At 39.7% G+C, this 19104-nt stretch overlaps 1 protein-coding gene across 1 annotated transcript in view; it reads right to left on the reverse strand.

Annotated features, from left to right (window-relative positions):
• Positions 1-6734: 6734 nt before the first annotated feature.
• The window catches only part of MCCC2 (methylcrotonyl-CoA carboxylase subunit 2), a 38146-nt gene continuing 25776 nt past the window's right edge, over positions 6735-19104 (reverse strand). The window contains exons 11-17 of the mRNA XM_064640973.1: positions 18458-18530; positions 18173-18249; positions 16057-16123; positions 15664-15820; positions 14773-14887; positions 14138-14223; positions 6735-7160 (exon numbers count right to left, since the gene is read on the reverse strand). Of these exons, the coding sequence (XP_064497043.1) occupies positions 7043-7160; positions 14138-14223; positions 14773-14887; positions 15664-15820; positions 16057-16123; positions 18173-18249; positions 18458-18530 (693 nt within the window). The 3' untranslated portion in view covers positions 6735-7042. The remainder of the gene's footprint in view (positions 7161-14137; positions 14224-14772; positions 14888-15663; positions 15821-16056; positions 16124-18172; positions 18250-18457; positions 18531-19104) is intronic.

Raw genomic sequence — 19104 nt, forward strand, 5'->3', positions numbered from 1 at the left:
CCGCCGCCGCCGCCGCCTTTATAGCGCCGCGCCCGCCCCGCCTGCGTCAGCGCCCACCGCCGCGGCGCCGCGCCCCGGGCCGCACGGGAGCTGCGACCGCTGCCCCCCACCTCCCACCGCCCCAGTGGGTGCCCCAAAACGCGGTCGCCCCGGGTAGAGGTTGTCTCCCTCGCCCTCGGGCCAAACAGCACAGCGGCTCCGTCTCCCGAGAGCGGCGGGTCGGCCACCCGCACCCTGCCCGCACCCCACGTGCCTGGTCCGCAGCGGAGGACCGGGTCGCCCCCGTGTTGTGTGAGCGGAGTGGGAAGCTCTTCCTTCGCTCCTGAGGGTTGGGATGGAGGAAGGAGAGGGTGGCCACTGGACACATTAAGGTGCGAGTGGAGGTTGGGCTATCAGGGAGACTGGGCTGGGAAGTCAACACAGGGATCTGAGAGGAGGGAGAGTTAGTAGCTTGCAGGCTAAAGAAAAGCACGAAGTGATGGAAGGAAGAGCAAGGATGTGAGGATTAGCCTGAGGGAGTCGGGGAGGAGGGAAAGATGATGATGAGAAATGAGCTGATGAGGATAGGAATGGTTGAATGAGGACAGATGGGAAACAATAGGGTAGGGAGGCTCAAGACCACAGGGCAAGGTAAGAAGCAGCATCAAAACACTCAGGATAAAAGTTACTGCTAATACTTCAAGAAGAACTGTGAATGGTGCTTGAGACCAAATATCAGATTACAGAGCAGGTGCTTGGGGAGTATCATACACCCTGTGTGTCAAATGAGGCCACTTCTGTAATAAGAAAAAAAAAGTATAGTCGCCAAAAGGAGACCTATCATGAGTGAACACATCTCATTCAGGCCTTCCTACTGACATTTAGCTCTTCAAGCCCAGTGGCCCTAATGTTCCTGAATACTGTCACCAAAAGCATTCCCGGCAGGCTCAAAACTGCCCAGGCCTCATGGTCATGGTGGGGGCAGGAAGAAGACAGGAGCATCTTCTCCCATAGAGAAAGTGGCATGCTGAGAAGAATATGCAAGATAAGGGAGAATGCTCAGCCCTTTCCAGGCTCATCTGGGCCAATGCTGGGGCAAAACAGGGTTAATGAGCAGCAACTTTGCTGGCATGAGAAATCTGGCCAACTGGCATGTGGGTTGTGGGGACAAGAAGACAGGGAGCAGGGTCTGCCTGTGAGGAGGCTCCACTTCCAGCTGCAAGCTCTGCAGTAGGATGGGGATGTTCCTGCCCGAAAGGCAGTGGCAGCAGGAACTGGGCTGAGTCTCCTTAGGAGAAGGATCATCTGGAGAAGGAGGAATTTGAAAAACCTCCTTAACAAAACTCTACTTGCTTGTCGTTTGTAGGGGGGCTAGGAAGGGGAGCTAGGAACACAATATGAGTACAAAAAAAAAAAAGTTGTTTAAAGGAAAATTAAACAGGCCCAGGGATGTATTTTTCCAAGTAGGTAGGCAGTGTTTTAAGGGAACAAAAGGAGTTTAACAAGTAATTTCCAACAGCACTATTTTGTTTGAAGCAATAAAAAGGCTCTGCTCTCTCTGACTATCACGTTGCTTGCCTCCAGAACTGCGTGTTCACCTCTTGCTGTTACCTCCTCCCACACACTCCAATTGATCATCACATTCAGCAAAGGTCTCATTTGTAATTGCTGGTCAGAGGAGAGATCCTCTGCCTGTTTGCATGAATCCTTGTTTCATTTTACCACCAGGAAGGCTAAGATTTCAGACATCATGCTGGTGGTGAACCAGTCATAGCAAAATCCAGGCTTTGGAACAAAAATACAACCAGGAGCAGTACTGAAAATGATGGGTTTGCCAAAACAAAGTTTCTTAGGCTATGAAAAACACAACACTTCATATGGAGAGGCAGATATATGGCCTATTCAACTTTGATAGCAGCATCTGTGAAGTCTGACCAAAAATTCAAGTTGTATTTTATAGTATGAGGATTAGTCATGCCGTTTTGAACACACCACAGAGATGCTCAGAAAACACGACTGTTTTCTTTCGAATTTGCATTTCCTGTAAAAAGCTGAGCTCAGTGTTAGTTACCCCAGTAAAATTATTCTTTAATGTGGAAGCAATTACAAATTTCTCTTTCCAGTAAAATTATTCTTTAATGTGGAAGCAATTACAAATTTCTCTTTCCAAAAGTTCTATCTGTCTGGCTACAGACACCCACAGAACTGTATGTTTCTGCTTGTTACTGTCTGCATTACACTGCCTCTGCAAACATCACTGCTCCTCGTTCCTCATTCACCTTGTCTCTATCACTAGGGGGTAAAAAATCAGCAGAAAAAATATCAGCAGGATAGCTGAATATTAAGTAAGAGTGTAAGAAGCTACCATGTCAAGGAGCAGAAAAGGGTCCAGGTATAAAAAGCGCAAGACCACTGTTTCCAGTTATGAAAAGGCAGGTACCTTTTGACTGTGTCAGTAGCCAGTCATATGAAAGGGACTGACTATGGAATTAGGGGAGCCTGTGGCACTACAGAGCTCAGCTCCAGATAATCTACATGAAATGCCATCAGACCTCAGAGACGAACAGTTGTGTTGTACTAATATACTAATTCAATTTACTAATTCAAGCTTCTCAAAGCTAACTTTCTCCATGTGAATGTTACTGCAAATGAGGTACAAACAGAACACAATCAATGTGCATTATCATCTCTACATCTAATGGATAATTTTTAAAGTCATACATGGTATATGCTTTTCATAATCACACTCTTCCACCATGATCAACTAATTAAGTGTACTTCTAAAAGCAGGAATAATGGAGGTTTATATTGATGCTGCTGAGTATTTCTGTGGCATTTATGTGTTCTAGTATTGGCTTGACATAGACATAAGAGTTGGATGGATTTTAGGATTACTAGACTGTAGAGATTAGCGTGAAGCATTTGAACAAGTGCTTTACTGAATCAGAGACATGAAAATGGACATCTGGCTTTAAGTGGATGCTTTAAGGCTTTGCTGAAAAGCAGCAGGCTTTTATAAGTGCCTTGTTAAATTGCCTTAATTTATAAACCACAGTTAAAAAAATAAGATAATATACCATCATTAGTTTTCTAAATCAAGACATTTCTTTGGCTGAAACCTTGAACAGCAAGGAAAATCTAAGCTAAATCAGAGTTCTGCCACATTTGAAGCAATAAGAGTCCAGAGGCATACTTGAAAGATAACATCTATTTCAGCAGGAGATAGCAATTCATCTTGATGAGTAATAGATTGGAAAACAGCCACTAAAATAAAAGATGGGTTCTCGGAAGAACAGTATATACACAAATGCCCACACAAACACTGAGGCTACAAACTCTCCATTAAACTAACCCCAAAATGGGTGGAAGAGTAGCAGGAACAGGTACCCAGTGGCTTCTCCATTTCTGCAGGCAGAGCCGTCATAGAGGCTGTGGCTACCCACATCTCATTTTAGCCCTGGAAGCAGGCTCACAAGCCTTGCAATGATTGTGTTCCAGAGGCTCTACCTCAATGTTTGTTACAAAACGGCCAATTCAGTCAAAACCTCAATTTTGATTGAAGACAAAATTGTAGCTCCCAGTGGTTCCCAGCACCTTCCCAGCTGGAATGAGAATAAAAAGGAAAATGGCAACAGGTATGTTTTTATGATCCATCCTGAATTCACCATCTTAGCCCAGGTAATTTGAGAAGGTAACCCTTGGTTACTGCAACAGTCTCTAGGGACATGATAAGCATCTTAACCCACCTCATTCACAGCTTCCCATTTCCTTAAACAGAGGTGTTTGAAAACCTTTTAAACCTTTTTGACTTTAAAACAACTTGTAGTCAAATGTTGACCTCTCTTAAATAGACCACTGTTTAACTACCACAGAGAACTGGAACTAGATAACCTCTTGGCCTTCCCTCTACTCTAAGGCAGGAGGGGGACACACAGCTTAGAACAGCTATGCCGAAGGCAAGACCAGACGGGAGCAGAAAGGTCCCCTGCAAGTCAAGAGCACTGAGTCTGATGTCCTGGTCCACCGCAGCTGGTGCACTTGACATGGCACAGCCATTTCCCTTGTTCCTCAACTTCCATCTGAAAAATCAGCATCATCCCTGGAATGTATCATCCTTTCCAGTACAGGAACACATTAGTGGTTGTGAGCTGCTCCAATACTACAGTGAACAGGTGACATGTACCAGAGACGATTAGGACAAGTCTTGAAATAGTTACCCACAGCTTTCACATTGCCTATGCCATCAGAATTATTATGCCCCTGTAGAGGCAGCTACCTTTTATTTAGGTTTACTTACAATTTCCTTTCACTAAACATCCAAAAGAGCTCCTACTGGTACACAATGCCAATGGAAAGTGAGAATGACTGTTGCACTGGTATCCACGTTAAACCTAAAAGGCAGCTGCCCCTGCAAAAGCATGAGATTCCTGGTGTTAGAGGCAACGTAAGAGACGTGAGTGATTATTTTGAGACAGCATGAATAGATCTACCAACATCACCACATATAGTACAAGCATAGGGTCCAACTCCTCACTCCTGCTGGATCCACAGAAAACAAGTTTTTCCAGCAAACCCCTGGGCAGCAATAGGTCATCTCTGCAATCAATGCCATCACACACAAGTACAGTCAGCGCCAGCATACGAAACACAGCACATTAACCTGCAAAAGCTTTTCCAAAATATCTGTGCAGTGGAGGAGTGACGATCACTAGTGACCCTCTGAACTGCTATTCTGCAGTGAAGGTCCTGCTCTGTAATGACCGCTCACAAGAACATGCTGATGGGATGCCAAGCCTATGCTGATTCATTTCATTTGCTTAACATGTTTCCAAAGCTAAGTATTATTAAAGCAGAACATTCCTATTTATTCAGAGACGTGTTTGACTTGGCACGAATATTCAGAGGAAGAAATTTTGACAACTGTAAATAACTGCCTTTTTACACATAACAAGTGATACAGAGTTATCATTCTCAGAAGCATGAATCCTTCCAAATGTATCTACTTCTATTATCTGTATCCCAGGATTATTTGTTACTGTCTCCAACGCAGCATTTAATTACCAGTCTCATTGAAAGAGTATGTTTAAAGCAAAAAAAATTCTGCAGAAACAGGCAAGACTCCTTATGGCTTTGGGAGTGACAGATAGGGGAACGTGACCCCCATAATTTAGAACAGAAAGACAAAAAGTGTCTGGACTGATTATTCAACTGTAGTAGAAAATACAGTGTCTCGTCTTACTGGAAGCCATGAACAGCAGTCTTTTCAGGGTCTAAAACTTCATTTCTCCCTGGCCATATTTTATAAATACATATTTAAAAGCAGGGTATTTTAAAAAGCATTTCAGAAGTCCACTAACCATAAGTAATTTCACTGTACTTTTAGGATAAAAAATCCTGGGTCTGTGCCACAAATCCATGTAGAGAAACATGAACAAGAATCAGTGGCACAAAAGCACAGCTCTGCACCCAGTTGCCAGTATTTTAATATATTACTCTCTGATAAATGTTTATTTAATAAGAACATACATGCAAGCATGACAGCGAGATTACACCTGTGAAAACCTACAGAAGAAATATTTCTAGTGGTGCAGAACACACCAGGTTTTGGACACATTTCATCTCAGTAAAATGAGAGAAAAAAACTGGTCTTGTTAGTGAAATATAGAGGTGTGCAAGAGACCACACAGTTCAACATATGCTAGGCTGTCTGTATTCTACATTGAAGATCCCCACTCCAAAGAATCATTTCATTTTCTCTTTTGCATCTGCCTGAGACACAACTGAGAAAGCTGGTAGACAGCAGACCTTCCATCCCCTCCCTGAGTCCAAGGGGAACTCCTCTACCATGCAAGCCTAGGAAGACTGTAGCTAGCACCTCACCCAGGATGATCACTCCTACTAGCAATCCTTCCTCTCCCCACAGGCCAGCACAGGATAGGACCTCCATTCCTGAACATTAACTCTTCTTGGATTTGACTCTTCTTGGGTTTTGACTCTCAGTTAAGAATATTTCTGCCAATGGTTATCTGGGCACCCATAGAGCAAAGCTAGCTAAAATCACCTTCCTACTCCTAGCTATCACAGTATTAGTCTCCTTATTTTAGGCACACTATTTGCCAAGCATTTAGTTTCTACAAGGTTCAGTATTTCTGAAGGGACAAATTAAATTACAGACACTTAATTCCTGAAAAATGTTACACTGCAACAAGCTACAATAAATAAGTCAGAATAAGCAAAGCATTCCAGCATCTCAATACCTTTTAACTCAGTGGATTTCAAGCTTCTGCTCTGGGTGAAGCATTGATCCCTGTGGGGAGAATGCTCTGTCTTTGTGAAACTAAAATCGCCAGCAGGACCACACAGCGAGATGTTTCAACACCTTTTCAGCCAACCCCCATCCTCAGAAGTGCATACAGCAACCTCCTGCTTCCACAGACACCAGCATATGCTCCCCAGCTCTTCCAGGAAACACTACGCATCCATCAGGTTCTCTTGTTGCTTTGACTTGAGGGAACCACACAGAACATGTTTTTTTGGATGAAAGCCAGAGAAAGGACAGGATGCCGACAAGTGTGTGAAATCTGTACTTTCATACTGTGTTGAACTTCCTAACTGCCCTTACAGCACTTCTCTTTGCAAAAACTGTTTACTAGAAAATGTGGATTTTTTTTTGGTTGGAGTGCAAAAACATTTTGCATTTATAGGAGACATACAAAAAAGAATTAAAAGAAATAAAGGAGCTGATAAACACCAAATATGTAGCATATTTTGCAGATTTATTTATATGAGATAGTACCAATGGTTTCTTGTCATACATGAACTATAATGCTAGAACCTGTAGTTTATTCGTGCAATGCAGTTACCCAAGCACTGTGACTTACCCCAAATCACTATGAAAACACTGAAGCACTGTGTGACAACCAGCGAAAATAATTACAAAATTTGCAGTAAAAATTGCATTATACAAATCTTTATTTTTTCATCACTGCGACATTGCAGTAAGTTTGCTGTCCATCCCCAAACAAAATACACAGAGGTAATTCTGACAGTTGTATGTTTAAGATCACATCCTGAAAACTCCAAATTCTGTCTTCTTTGTAGGTGCGTTTAATGCTGCGCTGAGACTGAGTCCCAAAACCAGTCTTGTGTCAGCAGGATCAATAATTCCATCATCCCATAATCTAGAAAAAAACCACAAGAACATAACAAATCAATAATAATTGAAGGAGATTATCATATGCAGCTGGTAGATCTTCAAGCCCATGGAACTGGAAATGGTTATACTAAAAAAAGAGGAGTAAAGAGCTAAATTATACTTAAAGCCATGGAGTCAATTCACCTTGACCATCAGCGCAATAGGAGGTGTGTATTATTCCATGGAATTTGTTTTCTAGAACAAAGTATAAATTTTAGATAAATTAAGAATGTCAGGTTTACATATTTCAAATGAGATTCTTAATACTTATTCGTAGTCATCACCTTCAAGAAAAAAACCCTCTTTGCTTGTTAATATTCATGTGGAAAATGACCTTCTGCCTGTGACCTACCTTCTTCTATTAAGAATGCTTGCATTTTAAGGATTATGTCACATCATTATTTACACCATTCACGTTAATTCAAAACTCAGACAAGGATGATACAAGCGTGTATTCTTTCCTCATTAAAAAAGTCAGAGCAAACTTCAGGTATTTCCAGAATTTCTATTGTGGGTGACCTTGGCTGGATGCCAGGTGCCCCCAGGTTGCTCCATCACTCCCTTTCCCACCTGGACGGTGGGGAGAAAATAAGACAGAAAATGACTTGTAGGTTGAGATAAGGACATTTACTAAAGCAAAACTGAAAATTTGCATGTGCACAAACAAAGAGAAAAAACCCAGTAATTTTATTCTCTTCTTCCTGTCAGTGACATCCAGCCTCTTCCTGGGAAAGCAGGGCTTCAGCAGGCGTGGTGTTTGCTCAAGGCAGCAAACACTGTTAATAACAAATGCCCCCCTTTCCTCCTCCTTCCCTTAGCTTTTATATCAGAGTTGTTGTCATATGGTATGGAATATCCCTGTGGATAATTTGGGTCAGCTGGCCTACTTGTGTCCTCTCCCAGGATCTTGCCCACCCCTTGATGCAGTGGGGGAGCGTTGAGAGACAGTGTTGATGCTGTGCCAGCACTGCTCAGCAGTATCCAAAGCACTGGTGTGTTATCAACACCCTTCTAGCTACCAATGCAAAGCACAGCACTGTGAGGGCTGTCATAGGGAAATGAACTCCATCTCAGCCACACCCAATATAATTACTTATATTTATTTTTTAAATATACTGAAGTCAGTTTCTGAAAAACAGAAAGATATTACCTTCCTTAACCCACGCCTGAAGGCAATTAAATTATAAATGAGCAATTAACAAATTCCCAACTCTCCAAAATCACCAACATTTGTAAATAGTCTCTGATATTAGCCAAAAATCAAAATCTTTGTGGTTTCAGTTCTCAAGAACAGTTCCATCCTGCCAAACACAAGCACAGTATCTTTGGTTAAGAAAGGGATGCTCCTCCTCCATCCTATCTTTCTGTAAGAGAGACTTACTTTACATTATTTTTGAACTTACTTCAGTGTTGGCTAATGCTTAATTCTTTGTCTGTGAAAAATTTGAAAATATGAGAAACAGTCATGAATAGGGAGCCAAAACTGACTCTACCAAGACAAGGCACAGCCCTTCCTTTCTAACTGAAGTTCCATCTGCAAATTTCCTGTTGTTTGGAGATTAATTGAAAAAAATCTATTAGACAAGAAACAATGTATTTTTTTACTCTTCTTTCAATGCTAAATGTGCCAACTTCACTCCTAAAAGAAAGAGGACTGTAAACTGCACATAAACACATGCAAATAAGCTCAAGGCAGCAGCAGACACTACTGTCTCCCATCTTTGCTTTACTTCACCACTTGCTGTGAAAGCAATTTCCATCAAGTCAGATAAAATATTAAGAGATTGATAATGTATGCTTTTTAATTTACAACAAGGATGTGTTGTAACACATATGATGTGGACCATATGATGCACAAAATGGAATTCCAATAAAAGACCCTCTAACAAAGTCAGGCACAAGTGTTCAGACTCAGCTTATGAACATGTTCTCCAGCTAGCAGAGAGAGAAGAAGGATACGCAGCTCAGAAAGAATGCTCTACTATAAATAAATCTTATCATGGCGCAGCTTCTCAAGTAGAGGAGACAGTTAAACTAAACGGGGCACAAAAGCAAAACTGAAGTACAGAAAAAGAAAGGGGTTTGGAGAAGGGAAGACTTTGATGTGTAATTCAGCAAAACTGTGCTGCTTCTCTCCTGGGATTGAAAACAAAATTTTGACTAAAGAAGTGCACCGCAGTAGCTGTGGCACTCACTGACCTGGCTGCTGGTTTCCAAGCAGCAGACAAAGAAGTCTGGAAAAATCGTAGAATCACAGAATGGTTTGGGTTGGAAGGGACCTCAAAGACCATGCAGTTCTAATCTCCCCACCGTGGGCAGGGACAATTCCCACTAGATCAGCTTGCTCAGAGCCCCCATCCAACCTGTCCTTGAACACTGCATGGGATGGGGCATCCACAGCTTCTTGGGACAAACCTGTTCTAGTGTCTCACCACCCTCACAGTAAAGAATTTCTTCAAATGTAAAAAAAAAACCCACAAAAAAACCAAAAACCCACCTTCTTTTAAAGCAAAAAAAATTGCTATTAACCCAAATTACAAATATACGAAAACTGTAGCTCTATCTAATTTCTTCTCATTTTAGGAGTCTCAGTCAGTACCTCCTCTCTAGTGGGCTAGTAAACCATGCTTTGGAATAGCCACACTTCTATCTGTATGAAAGTGGTACTAACAGCACATTCTGATGTAGATGACAGACAAGAGTTGTCTATATCATATTCGGGATAATGTGCACGGTCTAAGCTCTTGCTGTCTGGTTCCTGTGAATAACCCCTTTCCCAACTGTAGCTTTAAATTTTAATTGACAACCATAAAGATTTTTTTGTTGCATGGCAGTCAAGCTGCTTTCGTATGGTCACCCCTGGCTTCTGCTTCTTTTTGTTTAAAGAAAACTACATTCTCTACTGCCATGTAACATTAATAATTAAACTATCTATTAAAGCTCCATTACTGGAACATGAGTCACAGCTGCACTCATAAAATATCTCTAACTGAGACAGTGTGAGTAAAAGAAATTAGGTCGCCAAAAGTAAAATGCTCAAGTAATTCGTTAAGATGCAAATCACTGAAATCTCTTTAGAAACCTGTGAGCAGATTAATATAACTCATTAAAGAGGGTGCTGCCTAATGACCACCATTAATTAAGACTGCTCATTGTACAAGGTTCTAATCCAGTTAAAGTCTGATTAGAAAATACAACAGCAGGGAACAGTATTGACTGTACATACAGCAACTTATCATTTATAAGCAAAATTATATAAACAGATTAAATAGGGGTATTTGCTTGTATTTTAAGATCATCGGAGTATTCTTCCTTCCCTCCTCCTATTACTTCTAAAAGCTTGATTCAAAACCTAATAAAGTCAAGTGGAAGGGTTACACCAATCTCAGTAGACATTAAGACATTAAGCAGAAGACACTAAGCAAGAAGACAGCATGAGGGAGCCTCCAAACTGCTGCACATGAGCAGCAATACAGACAACAGTCTTTTTGCCCACCTGCTGGTTTTTTTCTCTCAGTAACACAAAGCTGTTCACTGGAGTCTTCTTGTAGGTCTTTTCAGCGGAGGGACCTTACAAAACCAAGGCTGTCCAGATTCAGTTTCAATACAGCACCCTGACATTTAGTTGACAGTCAACTGGTTTTCTTACCATGCTTGGAACCAGACTGGAAACATCCTTTAGAGCAAAGGGAACAGGTTACCACGCCTTGACTTACGGCAAATGCTTGCTAATAATAAGTAGCTTCTGATGCTGGCTGAGAAAAGGCTGGTCTGCAAGGTGGCTACATCCCTCCCTTAAGTACATTACTTGCTGCAAGGACTGCAACCCTACTTCATCTCATTGGGCAGCCTACTCCACAGTAATGAAACGTTCTGAGCTATTGATCTGAGATGTTGCATAGGAATTAGGTAATATTGGCAAAAAAGCAAGAAATCAGGGCAGGAAACATGAGAATATTCACCAAAATACCCAATTATCTCTACAAAACAGCAGACAGCAATTAAGAGCTCCTAGACAATGCAGACTGTACCTACATGAATTAGAGAGTGAGAGAAACCAGCACAGACTGTTTTGACCTGAGCCACTCACATGCTCTTGTCAAGAGCACTCCTCTGTGAAAAGAGGCATTTCACCTTCACTGCTTACAGGCAGATGAGCTTCAGCAGGATTTCAGCTCTGACATTTGACTCCATGCCTCAGCTGGGCTTATTATCTGGAGTGCAGCATTACATGAATCCCACCACCTGCAATCCAGACCCACGCTAGTCCTCAGCCAGCTCACACCTGTGCATGTCACATTTCCCTTCCAAGCTACAGGCACAGTAAGAAGCACGTAACTACTCTGCTTTTTCAACAAATGACAGGCCACTTAGCATTAAGAGCACTTCTTACTTCCTAGGCTGGGCAAATTTAGGCTATTTCCCGAGGTGACTTCTAAATTTGCAACCAAACTTCAAAAAACAGCCAGATATTCTGGAAATATAAACTGCTAAAAGTTGTTCAGTAGAAAGCACAAAGCTTGTATTAAATACTCGAGTTTCATGTCTAAAAATCACTGGACATTATTAAGATCAATTTAATATTTTTTTAGTGCTAGTCTTAATCTTACATGCAGAACTACTTTCTTACAGATTAGTAACTTACTGTTGTAAATACTGACAACTGTTTGTTGGTTTGTGGAACAGGACAGGTTTTTGTACTGCTAATATACTTAATATATTGAATGTTAAATAAATCCAATTATTTTCAATCATGAGCACAAGGAGTCTGACTGTGTTTCCAGCGAACACACAAAAAATGCAAATGTAAAAAAACCAACAAACTATTCATCTTCTCCTCTGGGGTAGGGATTAATTTTAAATACAGACAGCTTGACTCATTTTTTTAATGTTATATGAGTGGAAAATTCTTCTTCTTAAAAGCCAGTTATAAAAAATGACGACACATGTTTTCATTTTTCCTTCTTGCCTCAGAGCACAAGGTTTTGTCACACAGGTACTAGGCTTAATCTTTAATGGGTAATAAAAGAGATATCACAGCGGTTTTTAATATCTGACACCATTTCTCAAATCAGGGGAAAGCCCATGAAATTTAAATAAATTAAAAATATTTTTAAAAAAATCAAAATCAGTGTGCCACTAGGAAGTCCATATGAATAATAATAAATGATTTCACAAAAATATTCTCATTAATTATATGTAACACCCTAAATAAACTGCAACTTAATAGCAGTGGGTTATACACATGCATAAAACCTCAAGAAGGTGAGAGTATCTGTGACTCTCTGCAACACTACCACACAGACCTCTACCAGAAGCAGAGAACAAGCAGTGATGAGATCAAAACCCTCCCTTAATCCATGAGCTATGTGCTATACAACTGCACTACTGAAATCTGCCTAAATGGCAGCACAAACCCTCTGCTACATATCCTACTGAGAATATTTATTCCATCAGAGCACCAGTTAGGGCAAAATAGCACAAGCTTCCATTTGACAAAGGTATTGATTTGATTAAACATTAAAATTAATACAGATTCCCCAGGTATGATTACTTCAGCTAAGTATATTCCACTATCCTGACAGAAAACAAAGTAAAAGTTAACATTAATTTCCTATCTTCCTTCAGATCATGAAGAAGAAGCTCTTCTCAGGTCACCTGACTCTCCTTCCACTAGGTGTATATTGCCTTTTTACTCCTCAGTTTGAGGAGCAGATCCTTGCTTAGGCATGCATGGTTGCAGCCTGCTGTGTTCAAGTTCCTATATATCAGCATGGAGAGCTTCTGTGCTCTATGAAAAGAGCTGCCAGCTCCTCTGTCCTCTCTCCTTAAGGACAGCTTCCTGGGGGATCTCATCCACTAGCTCTTTAAACATCCGGAAGTTCACTCTTCCAAAGTTCAGGGTCCTGATTTTGCTGTTTGCCAGGCTCACATTCCTTGAGATCCTGAACTCAACCAGGGCATGGTCACTACAGTCCAATCTGTTTCCAGCCTTAACCCCTTTAATGAGCTTCTCCAGATCGGTGAGTATCAGGTCCAGCAACATCTCACCTCTGGTTGGCTTGTCTAATGCCTGGACCAGCATATTGTCCTCTATACACTCCAGGAGTCTCCTACATTGTTCACAGCCAGCTGCACTGCTTACCAAGCTGACATCTGGGTTTTTGAAATATGCTACCCTCTGCCATCACTAGCAGCTGAGAGCCTGTGGAAAATCAGCTTTTGGATACCACAAGGAAAAAAACGTGCAGGATCGTTAGCACAGCCAGGATGAAAACAATGCAGAATAACAATCAGAGGCCAAGAAAGCCCCCAAGCTACTTTCCAGAGGTGTCACTCCAGAATGCCACCTTGCTTCATTAACCTAACTAGTTCCTGGGCATTTACTAATATTCCATCAGCACAAAATACTGCAAAGGACTTCTCAGCAAACATGAGTTTGCTGCACCCATCAGCTAATGCCCTATACAACTTGCCATTATCCGACACAATCACCTACCGTGACCATGACCTGAGATTTTCAAATGGCTTCAGGTCTTCCTCAAGCTCCTTTCTCCTTTTCCACTGGCCTCTTTCACTTGCAGAATCCCACTAAAATGAATTCTTCCTAACACACATGCAGCCACTCATTATACTGTTCAACAGGCTTTAGAAAGGTGACCAGATACTACACTGGGTTGAATGATAAAAAACTTATCCAGAATAAAATGCATAACATATAAACTCCATGCAACCATATCATCAGTTACAGAACCAGCAGAATAATTGCTGCGAGTGCATGCTCCTACAAAGTCTGAGATAAGACACACAAGACATCGATTTAAAGCTTGTTGTTTTGTACTCCTGCACATCAAACACAATCTTTGTTTCTGATTGCTTTCTTCTGCTGTTCTTCAATACTGAGATTTAGATCTTAATCCCTGTGATTACAATTACGTTTTGGAATAGTCATTTATATGTTACCTTGCACTGGAATAATAAGGGTTTCCTTCTTCCTCGAACCTCCTAATGATTGGCTCCTTCAAAGCTGCTTCATCTGCCTCAGACAACTAAAAAAACAGGCAAATAAACAAAAACAGATAAAATACTCTTTTTCTTCTACAATGACAGCAGAGCTTTACATGCAGCATCAACCTGAAGAAACTGCCTAAATGATCTCCCCGAAGTTTTTCACTCTTTTTGCACACAATTACCAATTTAGCATATCTGACAATAAAATTAAAATACATTTAAAAGAGGAAAAATGAGAATAAAAATATACTTAACTGAGTATAAGAATAATTGGGGACTAGCATCTGAAAAATTACTGAAGCTACTGTATTAAAAAAACGCTGTTACGAGTTGGCTTTGGTGAGATTTTTAATAAAAAAATGCTACTTTTTAAGCAAAGACAAGGAATGTCATGAATGATCTTCACATTTCAAAGATGTAAACACCTCATAAATGCTTCGTGTTTGTCAATGCACTAGGTGGCATTGGGACAATGATTACTTCATTGGTGTCTCACTTCCTAACACCCTTTCCTAGTCCACAAAGTTAGCAACCCTAGTGAAAGAGTGAGTCACACTCCCTCTACAGAAAATGAAAGAAAGATGTACCTGTTTTCCCTCCCTTGCTTTTTGGTCCTTAGCTATTGTAGCTAGAACAGTTGCAGCTTGTTCCCCTCCCATCACTGATATGCGAGCATTTGGCCACATATATAGAAATCTTGGACTGAAAAAATACAGATTAAACATTAAGGTAAGACATTGCCTTACTTTCTAGTAAAGAATTAATTCTCACTTAGCTAAGAATTAATTTTCATGCATGTCTGTATTACAATATATTGTTTTGTTTAAAAATGCACATCAACATACTTCAATGCTTGCAGCATTATGTTTGAAAATGCAAAAATTCTGTTAATTGCCTGTATTCAAGCACCTTAAAAATTTATTTCTCTTTCTTGAGCCTCTTCAGCTCACCTCCGAACCCCCAGGAATTTTTCTCTTAAACATTCCAAACAATTTCATTAGTATCAGGAACCTTGAAAAATGAAATTAGAAAACTACGTGAGTCATGTCCAAAGGGTCAAAAGAAAAAAAATCTTTAGGGATTCTGAAACTTTACACATAAAAAGTGAATAAGGATTAAGGATTTTTTGCACAAGCTGGTATTCTTCCTATGAATTCAGAATAACGGACCAGCCTATACTGCCCAATGACTGTTAAGGACTGTACAATTTTTCCTCCAGTAACTGAAATGGGAGAAAAGGACATCAACACATTGTTAGAAGGTCTCTTCTGTCACCTAATTCAAGGTGAATCATGAGCCTATGAATCTCTACAAGTTTATCAGGTTGTTGTTTACTTGTGAACATATTCACTGAGAACTGCTGCTTTCCAAATAGCACAAGCTCTGCAAGAGTTTAGAGAGTTTTTCAGAATGGTACTTCAAGGTTATGCTCTCTTAACTTATTCCTATCTGCTGTCATAATTTGAAGCAAAACTTACCTATATGCCCTTCCACACATCCCATAGTTTCCAGCTCCATAAGAACCACCGATAATCACGGTTATTTTAGGTACATTGGCACAAGCTACAGCAGTTACCATCTTGGCACCATCTTTTGCTATCCCTCCAGCCTCATATTCTCTACCAACCATGAAACCTAAAGAATTACAACACGAAGAAAAGGCTTACCAGCTTTGTATTACTATACTGTGGTATGTGTCATACTATGCGCTAAAGAGCAAACCGTAAGACAAGGCCCTGACCAGCTGCTGACAGCCTGATTTCCAAACGGGCTGGAGATGTAGGCATTGCAAAGCACACTAAAACATAGCCTCCAGAGTTAATGGCAAAGCCTACAACTTAGTGAAATGTTAAAATAATGATCTTATTCACCTGTAATGTTCTGTAAAAACACAATGGGAATATTTCTCTGGCAACACAACTGGATAAAATGCGTACCCTGTGGAGAGGAAAATAAAAATAAAATGAGTAAGCCATTAAAATTTGGACAAGTGAAGCCATCACTACCAGCACTCTGAAATCTGTGGTAAGTCCTCCCACTGAAATGCATGGGAGTATTTGCATCATGAAGTGTTATACTACTTCTCCTTCATCCAAAGTCAAATGCAAAACATGCGCTCTAGCAGAGGTAAGAAAACTCCGAAGACATGTGACTCCATGGGTAAAGCAGAAATAATATCCTTGAAAACATTACTACTGACACCGAAAAACTCAACTGCTTTGATTCAATCGGTATGTACAGACAGCTACACAGTGTGACATCGAGTTCTGTAAGACTTCTGTAGGAGTTTTGTGTCACTGAAATTATGACAGCCAGTCAGAAAAAAATATCTCCCCATTTTCTGTATAAAATAGAAGTATTCTCTGAAACCGGGAAAGTCCCACGAACGTTATTTGCTCTTTGCCCTGCCAATTGCTGGAACATTCTCTCTTTTTCCTGAGGGCAGATTCCCTCTCCCCATTTTCTAGAAAAAGACCAATTTCCCAGCAAAGGTATAAATATTAGATTTCAAGCTTCTGTTTCAACCAGAAATAATCTAAATCTATAAAGTTCCTCAGGTTATTTATACACTGCTGGTAAACAAAACAAAGCAAAAAAAGATTATGTAGCACAGCAGCTGAAAAAAACATCTAACCTCTTCAGTATATGAATCCACCAAGAGTTACAAAAAGAAAAAAGAGAGAAAAATAATAAAGCATAACCTTCTTGCTTTTTCAGAGAACAACATGAATTGCACAGTGATGATTATGGGAAATGTGAAACAGCTCATTACAAAAATGCAAAAGAAAAAAAAAGGAATATTGTTAGATTATGATGCTTATAGAAGCAACATCATGGACAAAGGTTTCTCTAGAATTGAAACAACTGAAACTTGACCATCTCCTTTTACAGTACTGACATGCCAGGAAAAGTCAGCAAAGATTCCTTACGCTTTTTTCATTGATAGGAAAAGAGGTTGTAGCATTAAATTATTAGAAAAATACCAGAAGTATTAGAAATACTGCAAGAGTTATTTTCTACTTGGAAATAACTGTGTTAAAACAAATGTTAGGTGAAAACAATGTAATTTACTGCTCTCCAAGCTGAAAGTATTCTTTTAGTATGTGAAACTCAATTTCATGTATTATTTTATTACAGCAATAAATCAAGTAAAATTACTTCCTTTCTCCCCATCTCTCATCAATCCTTCCTTTTTTCTATAGATTCTCAATAACGATTCCTCACCATTAGTTTGAAGTAGCCTGCTAGAACAAAACTACCATATATAACTACTATTAAAAAATTCAACTGACAGTTGTTACTTGAAAAAATAAAGAACTAAAGCAAACAACATATACCAAGGTAAGTAAACACTCTGCCATATCCAGATAGTCTTTAGCATCATCAATCCCCCAAGTACTATTAACTGTCATACTCTCACAATATTCCCTCAGAGATCTCCCCCTTCATTCACAAAACAGGTATTTTAGCTCAGAGATTTTTTGAGACTGCACAGGTTTTCACTCATTATTCTAAGCCAGGAGATCCCATAGCAAAGCACGAATATTAAAGCTCTGGTAAAACAATGAACTGAATAATGGAATTCAGGTTTGAAATTTTCCAATTACTAGAAAAACAATCATGTGATTTAAAGTAGGACTTCACAGTTTAGAGGTTAGGAATACCAATAGGGCATGTGATGTAATCAGTATGGACTTGTCCTGCAAAAGCTGTAAGTTGCAGGATACTACTTCAACTGTGCTGTATTAATACAAATTCAAATGCTGTTCTTCTATTGACCTAATTTCTTCACATCAGAAAAATCTACAGAACATTGTTTCTAAGATATGGTCAATTGTTTTTATAGCTTATTTACCCGTTTCACATTTACATGAAAAACGTGGAGCCAGCTCCCTTTCATTATTTAAAAAAGTTCCTAATTTCAAGAACAAGTTGTCCACCAGAAGTTTTGTTTCTCAATGGCAAAGAAGCAAATTATCTATTTACCTTTTTTGCTGACTCTGAGAAAAGAACTCCATTGTTTCCAATAATTCCTACTGGGTAACCAAAAATTCTTGCAAATCCTAAGGCAGAAAGATTAATTTGTAAATTTCTACATATATATATTTTACCATGGCATGTAAAGGCAACACTTTCTCCCGGTAACAGAAACTGCTATTTGTCTGAAGATAAACATTATTAAAAATATTAATGGGTGAGCCAAACAGAATGAATCCAACTATAAAACCAGTGGGAACATATACAGCACAATTAGAATATATTTCTAAATACCTGTTATTAGTGTGTCCCCATACAAGGCTTTGAATTCATCAAATCTACTTCCGTCCACAATTCTAGCAATGACCTTAAGAAAAATTAGAAAAATTAAGTTAAATTCCTAATCCTTCATATATTTTAATTTCTTTAGAAAGACCAACATATAATTTAATACAACGTTTCCATTTTTAGAACATCAAGCAGCCCACCATATAAACAGTCTGGATGGCAGGCAAAGCCCATTTACTTTTTTAAGTGTGATTTATCTCCATGTTTGTAAAAATGGGATTTCAAGATTAAGAATATCCTAATCGAACAGTTAAACTACACAGGAACAAAGTTTTCCTGATTAGTGGAATTTCAAAGAAAAACTGCTACCTCTAGTTATATTAAACATTGATCAGCAGACTCTCATTTTATAAAGAAAAAAACATATGAAGCTATGAGTCACTTTCTTAGAGATACGATTATTTTCAGCTTTGCTTGAATTTGTGACATACAAAAATAATGAAGATCTGATCTGAGGTTTCTCTGAGATGCAAAGGGGGCATTTTTTATAAATACAGATCCACTCCTAGGAAGACATTTGCCAGAAGACATTTATTTAAACTTTAAAAGAACACAAGTCCAAATTATTCCAATACTTTACAGAGTGTAATGTG

The sequence above is a fragment of the Pseudopipra pipra genome, chromosome Z (genome assembly GCF_036250125.1).
Source record: "Pseudopipra pipra isolate bDixPip1 chromosome Z, bDixPip1.hap1, whole genome shotgun sequence".
NCBI classification, from domain to species: Eukaryota; Metazoa; Chordata; class Aves; order Passeriformes; family Pipridae; genus Pseudopipra; species Pseudopipra pipra.